Genomic DNA, 10,221 nt, shown 5'->3' on the forward strand with positions numbered 1-10,221 from the left:
AAGGACCCCGCCCCCCCAAAAAAAAAAAATTTAAAATATAGTATAAATATGGTATTAAAATATAGTATAACAGACTTATAAAGGGCTCATATTTTGTAGCTTAGTGTCTCATCAAGTCTAAATCTGATCCTGTAACTGACAACTGCAGTGTTTTTGGCCGACCGCACGGAATGAGGACTCAGTAGAGTTTGCTTGTCTGTAACCAAACGTGTTTCCTCAAATTTTTAAAATAACCTTCGAACGGTGGACTAACTGAGTGAAATATGGATACCAAGAATTTACCAACATTTCCTTTCCCTTCGATTCATGTAATTTTTTTCCCTTCAGTTTAGCCAGTCTGTTCAAGTAAATTGGCCGTTGGTTCGACCCAAGCTGCTGCCACTTCTTTTCTTCACCGCGGCTTCTCTGTCGCTCATCTGTTCATCGTACTTATTCAAAATGTACATGTCTGCATGTACATGTCCAAAATGCTTTCTGTATGTACGTATATAAGCATGTATTATTTATCCATGTAAAAATATTGTTATGTATTATAACGTAAATGCGAACGGCACTATCTGTCACAGTTATATTGTAACTATATATCTAGTTGTAAATATGTAAAAGCTCTTCTAATGCTCAAATAAAGATACTACAGGAAAAATGTCCACACTGCTATTGGTTGACTAATGGGTATCCGCTGCACTTCAACTTGAAACTGATCATCGTGTCAAAGGGCCCAGTTTCGAATCCCGAAGAAGGCACGAATGCTTGCAAGCGCATTGTGTCTGTGAGGCAAGGAGGCATTCAAAATACACGCCAAGCCTAGAGTCCTTTCAAGAGGTTGATGGTAGAGGAAGAGGGGGTGAGAGATCCTTATCCCGGAATATTCTCTATCAAAATTGGAGCGGAATTACACAGTTAGAGCGGCGGGACTATACACGACTAATTGTGAATTTCTATTGTCCCGCCCACTTCTACTCGAGGAAGGAAACTACGAACAGCTGGAAGACAGAAACTAGTTAACAAATTTGGCTTTTTTGACCGATTTAACGCTGAAATTTATGAACTAAATTTGAAATTACAGGGCAGGAATAATGACGTTGCTGATATGATTAGCGATATCAATAGCTTGAAGTCAGTGTTCGAATTGTATAGGTATGATCTCTTATTAACCCTCCCCCCTCCCAAAAAAAAATGGCAGAAGGCAGAAAGTCGGAAAGAGCGTTACATTAATACAGACACATATCCTCAAACTGTGTCTGCAGTGCAAACTGAATTTGATTCTAGATAATTTGTTGACATTGCAAATTTAGAGCCTATTTTAAAATTCTTTATAAATCCCTGTAACATTACGAATACAGAAAACATGGCTATAGTAATTTTTTACTATTTTCATCTTAATATGGAAAACTTAGAAATAGTAACTGTGCAAAATGACGTTATTTTAAAATCTTATGAAACTAACAAGATATTTTGGAGCTTGATAAACAGAAATCAGTATCTTATTTCGTCATGTACCGTAAAGATGAATGCTTATTGCTCAAGTACCAAAAATCGTGAGACGTTTTTTGCAAATATGACTTGTTTGAAGCACCGTTAAAAACATACTGATTCGCAGTTACGTAATTGTTTAAGAACATGCAACTCAAATTATATTGTCGATTATACTACGTTATCAGATGAATTACATACACAAATTTCACATTAACATATCAAAAAAAAAAAAAAATTAAGAGTATAAATTATAAGTAAATGCTATTTAGCTCAATAACGTTATATCTTTTAAACAAAATATATGACGTTTGAAATTTGATTATGAAATTTGAATTGGTGGCGCCCGCTAAGAATTTTAAATTTTTTTTGTGCACTCGATGATAAAAAGGTTGCCAATCCCTGGTTTAAAGTGTCCGAATGTTTATGTAAGTTCATTTTCGGAACTTCTTGATTTTTTTTTTTTTTTTTTTTTTACAAAAAAAAATTATTTGAGTAATTACTCTCAAAGCAAGCAAGTTTCAAACCAGATGATGAATACTATATATGTTAAAAAAAGTTATTTTGCTAATATTTAATTATTCATATTTTCAAATAAATTCAAAAACACAAGTGTCCTGAAAAATGTGAGCTACTATATATTGTTACAAACTGTACAGGGGCGGTAAGATGGCTTCCCCGCAAAGCAGTTTTAGGTTTGCCATAAAATGGCAAGGGGATGCAGGGTTGCCATATTTGGCGAGAAATCGCCCCTTCGGCGACAAAATTGCCGACATGCCATGGACTGATGGAGAACCTTCTGGAACGAATTCTTTCCGGTTTAGCCCAGAATGTTCTCGAACACAAGCCGAAAGCTATATAAACTCTGCTGGTCCGCAGTCAGTCAGTTAGCATCGAGAGTGTGCTTCATCGAGAGGGCAAGTTAGAGTGCCTCGTCGAGAGGGCGAGTGTGTGTGTCTCGTCTAGCGAATCAGTCCCTGCGGAGTGGATCGAGTTGACAGCCGGGCAGCGAGTGCCGAGTGGGTCGTCGAGTGCACCGCAAGAGTCTCGTAATATATCGCGGTTAGTGCATCATCGAGAGAGCGTGTTGAGCTCCGGAAACGACTGAACCGAAGAGTCGGGAGCTGTGCTCGTGTGTCCTCGAGTGCATCACGAGTTGTAGCGTGAAGAGTCTCGAGAGTACGTGGAGTTCCAAGAACGACCGAGCAGAGTTGGGAGCTGTACTCTGGTGCTTTGCAGTGAAGCTGTCTCCAGCGTGATAGCCTGATAACCTGAAGGCTGTGTCGCTGATCGTGTCAACGTGTTTGTAGTAGATCTTCGCCGACTGTAAAAGTGTTTTGGAGCTGCCCCGATTGATATTGGTAAATAAAGTGTGTTTCGATACTTCATCAAGTGTCGTCGTTATTCACTCCAAATCTGCAAACCCCGTATGAACGTGAAGGAAGAAAATAACGCAACAACTGGTGTTAGAATAAGAGAAAAACGTAACAATATGATCATTTTATTTTCACATTATTATATCATTGTAAATGTTTATTTTCATTCTCACATTGCTTCAACTGTATTTTATTAGTCCAAAGGGATTTGAATCCCAAAGGACTATTAGTTTCGTTTTAGCATTTTGCGTCGGACTCATAAATGTCGGTTCACTTTTCAAACTGTTGCCACAAAATGTTAGAGTCCTGCATTATATTTGAAGAAATTAAATAATGAAAAATCTGCATAAATGTATGTATATTTCTCGTATTGTGATAAAACAACGGTACATAGAGTCATCGAATTTTGAATAACGTAATCCTCCAACGAATATGAGCATGTGGAAGACCAAATTTGAAATTTGAAATTTGTTTTATGATCGATTCCCTATTTTTTAAAACTTTGACGAATTTTTGATTAACAAACTCAAGGATTTCAAAGCGAGCAATGGCAACGTTGTGCAGAAAAAACATTTTTATCTCCAGCGCGTGAGTCTCTGTATCGGAAATTCTAAAGATATGCTCGTTTTAAAACTATTTTGCGATATTGCTGTTGCACTGGATCTTATGGATTAAGTGCGAGGAACATGATATTTAATAAAGAAAGGTAACACACAAAATGTTAAAAAACGCCCCTTTGGACGTAATTTAAAATCTGAAACATTTCAGATTTTTTTTTTTTTTAATTTTTTTTTTCACTAAAATAAATTTGTTTAATTTTTTGGTTCTTGTTCTGTGATATCGGTGTTTATTCACATATTTTGAATTTCATTGTAAATATTCCCTTTTATCTAATATTTTACATTTGAAATATTTCCATTTTGGCATGCAGTTTTTAATTTTTTATTCACATGTATATTGTTTTCCTCTTCTTATATTTGTGTTTATACATTTTATAACTATCACATTTGTTCTGGATGAGGAAAATTCATACTAATCAAGTTAATTAAAAACTTTCTTTTATCAGAAATAAGTAAATTTAAATACATATCTCTCTCTCTTTATATGTAACGATATCTGTTTATCTCTGTATCTTTATACATTTATAAACACCCCAGCAACAGCGAGAATTTTTGCGAAATTTCAATATTTTATACTTATAATCACTTTTCCTAATTTACTAATTTTTAGAATAATTAGTTGATTTTACTTCCGTCAGGATTTCTTCATTTGTGCATATCTTGATATAATGAAACTACTGTTGACACCACAACGTGATTCTATTTTGAATTAAAACGTCGAAACACTTAGGCATTCTACAGTTTGGCTTGTAGAGTTCCTCACTTTGGAATTCTAAGTTAATGTTGGGAGTGAAGAATCTAAGAACTGATAAGCGAATAATCGCTTGAGTTCGGTGACAAGAAACAACAAGATAGAAGGGTAACTAACCCTTTATTATTTCAATAAGATTTAACAAAACTCCGCCTGGGAGTGTACAAGCAAAGCCGCACTTGGACTTGAACTTAAAAGACTAAGAATTAAACTAAAACTAAGATTAACTAAAAAAGTATAGCCGAAGCTATCAAGGTTCAAATCGAGTTGGCCCCTTAACTTATTTGACTACGAAGCTTAGCAAGGGCCTGAGTACGGTCGAGCGTAATAACAGCTTTGAGAGAGAGAGTGGCCAAAAAGGCAGACGCGCGTAAATCAGAAACTCTGATTCTCTCTGGCTAAGTAACTTCGAGGTTTAAATACCGCTCCTCCTCATTAAATATTCAGCAAGATTCCAAAAGTACGTTCTGGCCGGAAGTAGTAAGTTGAAGTTAAGAATTTGACAGGAAAGGAACTTTAACTTAAAATTTAACTGTTAATAAAATTAACATAATCCTTACATACTATCAAATTATGTTCATACTTTAATACATCATAAAAAAATTAAGATCATAGATTAAATAATCGAACTGCGTGTACGATTTTTTGTTGCGTTATATGCAATTATTTCGTGTTACCTTCTTAAAGTGCTTAAGAATAATACAGTTTTCTCCAGATGAAACCGAACAAGAATTGATGTTCCTGATACCTGAGCTATTTTTAGCAGGTTAGCCAGTGCAGACGTTTACGTTGCATAGCAACGCATTATACGAGTATCTTCTAATTCATCTGGAAGTGCGAGCGCGTTGCTAAGCTATTGAACTACTAAAAAATATTGACATTCGGTTACACAGAACTAATAATTTCATAATGTTTAAAAGAATGGGTTGAATTGTTTTCTAAATGATTCACTCTGTTACGACAGCGCACTTTCATTATATACTAAAAAAGCGATTAAAAAGTGATAAAAGGCGAGCGATAAAAAAGCTTTAGGTTTCGTCGATTGGCAATAATTTCTTGTCTTGTCAGGATGCGAAAACTGTTAAAAGAAAATGTTAACTTCTTTCCAAGGCTTTTAAATAACTTGAAATCTAGAAACTTCGGATTATAACGTAACACTTCGAAAAATAGCCTACCAGTAAAAGTTTTAAAAGTTAAACAAATTTTATAAATGTGTTCTATATATATAAATGTGTGGATTACATATAACAGTCAACTCAGAACCTTAAATGACACCGGACGTCAGAACCTGGTTGAACACTGAAAATGACCTTCCAGTTAATCCGAAGGCAGTTAAAAAAAAAAGAACAGAAAAGTGGGGGAACCTCATTAACCGAAAAGCACCATTAATAATTTATCAGTAATTTCAAGCAATTTAATCTTTAAAATATATACTAAGTAAAGGGAAATTTACCAATTAGTCGGATCCTTCATACATTAGATTTTAGTTAATACGAGACACTGCTTGCCGAAAGAAATCCTATTAACAGATATTTTTTGTATTTTTTGAAAAAATATTTACTTTTTGATAGCCATTTAATGCTTATTTTTATTAATGCTTTCTAATAAAAATCCTATCCTATCAATTGATATTTTTTACTGACAAGCTTACTTTCCGATAGCCTATTAAAGCTTATTTTTTTAATGCTTATCGACAGAAATCTTACCAATTTATACTTCTTTGTAGCACCTTTTACCTTACAACATCAAAGTTTCAATCAAACAAGTTACAACATCAAAGTTTCAATCTTCAATAGCTAACACGTGTTTGTCTTATATCGAGTAGACATTGTTTCACAATAAAAACGACTTTTTATCTCATAAAATGCTGGATGATGATAAAAATTATCCATATCTGTTTTAATCATTTGTCAGAATTCGAGAAATTTTTGGAGTCCCGATTAGTGACGATAATGATATTAACTTATAGATAACAATATTCTGCTACACTAGTTTCAGAAAGTGATAGAGATAACAATTATCAAACGCGAGATAACGATTGGCGGTCAAGTTTGATAAATAAATTAATTTATAAATCTCAAAGAAAATTGCATCATAGTTTTTATGGCGGAATATCAATAATGCCTTAAATATGTTTAAGATGTTAATTATGAACACATTCGTTAAAATGTTTCATAAAATACGGACACTCAGTTAAAATGTACTGAACTTAGACTGCATCATTATAATTGGGGGACATCGGTTCACTCTCTGCTTTTAGTAAATAATTTTGAGTAATTCGCGAATGACCATTTCCCAAGAAACGTATCAAACTGTATTAATTAACCTTTCACTCAAGTTGATCCAAGCTGCATATAATTTAAGTTTTCTATTCCAACTGGCCACTTGCACGGCCTGAACCTTAAAATAGCTAGTGTGAAATATATATATATGTGTGTGTGATGTATCAGATTTTGTCCAGAATAAATAGATCGTTGAAGAAATATAGATGTAGTCGTAGCTTAAATTATCAGACGATAAGTTTAAAAAACAAGATCCATTTATTATTGGTCCAGAGAAAAAGCAGTTACAAAATCAGATATCCGGAGTAAATAAAAAAGAACTACTAATAATATTTTGTATGAAGTTTACTGCATCGTGACATTTAAGAAAAAAGCCCCGATATTCTTTTGCGAATCCTTTTATAGCCTCTGGAAAGGCGGAGCTTCCAAGAAATGACGTCAGCCTCGTCAGCCAATCCAGTTCGCTTTAAATATTTCCAGAACATTCTATAACTGTACTTGTAGAAAAGGCGGGAAAAACAACTTGACTACGGGGCTGTGGATTTAATTCCACGTACTTTCAAATAAGAGACAGTCGCCATTAAAAATGAAAAGAACATACAGTTAGAATTTTAAGTGTATTCTTGACTATGGAATTTTATTATTACATATATATATATGTAAAAATCCATAGCAACTTTCTTTCGCCAAGTCATCTTATCTTATTACAATAATGGTACAGTTTTATTACATATAATGATTTTAATAAATCCAATTAAGGTAATTTAAAGAGTCCAGATAGTAATTAATAACAGTTGAAATGAATCTGCGTTCCTTCCTTTTAAATCGCTTAATTTGTTAACAGCAGAATAATTTGAAATAAAATAAAATAACTCACGCTTTTCTAAACGACAACATACTGCTGCGTGGAAGATCAATTATTTTAATTCGGGCAGTGGTTGCATATTACTTTTAAATCATGAGTTTGTTTATTAAATTTGAAATACAGATATACAACGTTTACCCGAGTGGCAACACACTTCTTTTGTATGGCTGATTTTCTCATTAAATATGAAACATAAATATCTTACGTTCTTCCAAGTGATAACATAAAGCTTTTAAACAGCTGAGTTTTTACCAAAATTCGCGCAGATCACAACATAAATAAAGATACAAATTCAAAATTCAAAATTATTCTGTATATAATTTTGTTCACATGTTTGGGTGAAGAACTAAGGATATTCAAAATTTGGTGGCTCTAGATTCCATCGTTTTTCCACAATGTGAAGAACATACATATACACACGCATACAGATTCTTCATTACCTAAAGTTATGCTGTAAAACAACCTTTGCTCCATTATTCTCAAAATATGATGGCAAATCTGTAGTTGTAGCATAATCAGTGCTTAATTCGCACGATCTTTCAATTACTCCGTTGGGTGCTGTGGCAGGAGTCTGTGCATAGTTCGCAAGTTCACTACTGTGAAGGTTTGAGAAATATTTAATTGTTACCATTCTGTTTTTCTGTTACATTACGATTTTTAATTAATAATTTGTTTCAATGCAAGTGCAATACATAGATAAAACGTTTCATGCATTTTCAATCCGTGCCTTCGGATGATTATATAGAAAAAACACCTGATATCTTAATTTTGCAAGGATAGAGAAGAGCTGAGCAAAATAAATGTCTGGAAGGAGTCAATTAGCCAAAAAGAAATTGAAAACTGATGAGTTAGTCGAATATGGCAGAGCACGCGGAAGCTATTTGCTTAACGGGAGGGATGCCTTCTTGGAGAACTTTTTAAAGAAAACTGGCTCGTATTTGTGTTGCGAAGGGGAAAACTACAGAGACACTTATTTAGCAACCCGTTTCACCAGGAATTGAACCCTGAGATAATTACTATTGCTCAAGCAGTCTCATTCATCTGCCCATTAACAGATCAAATTTTCATTTCGGATGGAGAAATAATTTTATCATGAATCATGGCATTCTTAGAAACATCTCTAGAAAATATACACTTTTTATTACTGCATAGCGTGGCATTATAATTAGCAGTTAATTATTCGGATGGTTAGATATTTTCCTAAAGTCAAGCGTTGCGTTGGAAATAGGTAATCTAACCTCCCAAACCTGAATAGAGTAGTTTTAATACAATAAACTTTCTTGATCATTCTCTTGCTCTACGAATGCAAAGATTTGGAAAAGAATATTTGAGATTCAATTTAGAATATTACGAAAATCAAAATAGAAATTAACATTATTATGTAATTTTTAACTCTGTAACTTTAATCGTAATATAAATCAAAATCTGTTAAAATATTGAGTCGCAATATAAAAATTTAACTTATTTCCCAACTGGGCTGCTCAGTAATATGTTAATGTAGACATAATTTTTGATTAAAATATTCCACAGATATTTAAAAATAATATATGAGAATTCATACGTACCACCAAATATCATTATAAAGAACACTAAACGAAACATCTTGCTTGAAGTTTATGCAGGAACAAAATGCAATTCATTATTTTAGGACGAGAATAAACCAAAAAAATGATTTCAAGCTTTTATATCAGGCATCCTAGAATTGATGTCCGGGATCCTTGCTTAGTTATACAAATTACTCGAAAATGTGTCTATTTTTCTGAGCACTTAACTGTTTATTTTGAAAGCTAAACAGTTAACAAAATATTACTTGTTTATTCAGATAAGAAGAGTTGAATAACTATAGCTATCCTTCTAAGCGTTTACCCGCCAGTGTTGCAAACTGAGCCTATTTGCATAAAAATGATTTAAATTAGCTGTTTTCCATGTTTTTTGCAATTATTCATTTCTTTTTCTAACAGTATTTCAGAGGCATAGTTTTTTTAACATCGAGTATATTTCAGCGAAAAAGCGGTTTATTATTATTTATTGTTATTTTAAACTGTTAGTGTGGCACAGAGCTGATTTGATTCTTTGATGTGTGTCAGTATCGTTTTCCCCAGAATTTATTTCGAGATTTTCGATTTGTTGCAACAACTTCATTGATATTTATACAAAAAACATAATTGATCTAATTATTTTTATACTCTAGATTATGAATTAAAATAATATTTTAATTACTAAGGAAAGTAATAATATTTATGTCTGTCACAGGTTTGATTAATTCGAATTCTGATTAACGGTCATTTTCTTTTTAATTTTGGCATACTGATAATCGACTGGGTTATTATAATTCAAAAGAAAAACTGAAGACATAAGCCTTTCGTACGTGTTCTCAGGAGTGCCTAACCGACAAACAAGTTATGTGGCTGATTAATGGGCTGCTAACTTAATGTAATACTATAATACACTTAATAGACAGAATTAGCTTTAAGCATATCTTACAGCAAAACTAAATTTCCGACATACGTACGCTAACACTTGAAGTATGAGAAATCTTGACTTTCAAACCTTCAAATTGTCCTTTGACGATATATATATATATATATATATATATTGTATAAGCTAATTTTGTATCGGAAATACATATTTTGATGACTTCAGAATTGTATCATCTCTTTGTTAAGTGAATATATTTAAATATGGCGCTCATTTACTAATACGAGTTAGGTGCTGTAAGTAAATAAACTGTTATAAAACATATAGTGAAGTAACTATACTGTATTATTATAATTCTAAGCATTTTCTGAGTTTTATTTATTTATTTTTAACTAATAGTTAATATTTAAGTTGAAAGACTTTCTTATCACTCTCT

At 32.9% G+C, this 10,221-nt stretch overlaps 1 protein-coding gene across 3 annotated transcripts in view; it reads right to left on the reverse strand.

Moving 5' to 3' along the window:
* The window catches only part of LOC118199111 (uncharacterized), a 73,845-nt gene extending 64,848 nt beyond the window's left edge, over positions 1 to 8,997 (reverse strand). For 2 of the 3 annotated variants that reach the window (XM_085819835.1, XM_085819834.1), the window contains exon 1: positions 8,933 to 8,997. In XM_085819835.1, coding sequence (XP_085675961.1) covers positions 8,933 to 8,969 — 37 coding nt within the window. In that variant the 5' untranslated portion in view covers positions 8,970 to 8,997. Of the gene's footprint in view, positions 1 to 5,926; positions 6,048 to 8,932 lie in introns of those variants that run through there. The other variant, XM_085819836.1, reaches the window with a different exon arrangement.
* Positions 8,998 to 10,221: the final 1,224 nt, after the last annotated feature.

The sequence above is a fragment of the Stegodyphus dumicola genome, chromosome 7 (genome assembly GCF_044657685.1).
Source record: "Stegodyphus dumicola isolate Sdum_Otavi_A_Nest chromosome 7, ASM4465768v1".
Lineage (NCBI taxonomy): Eukaryota > Metazoa > Arthropoda > Arachnida > Araneae > Eresidae > Stegodyphus > Stegodyphus dumicola.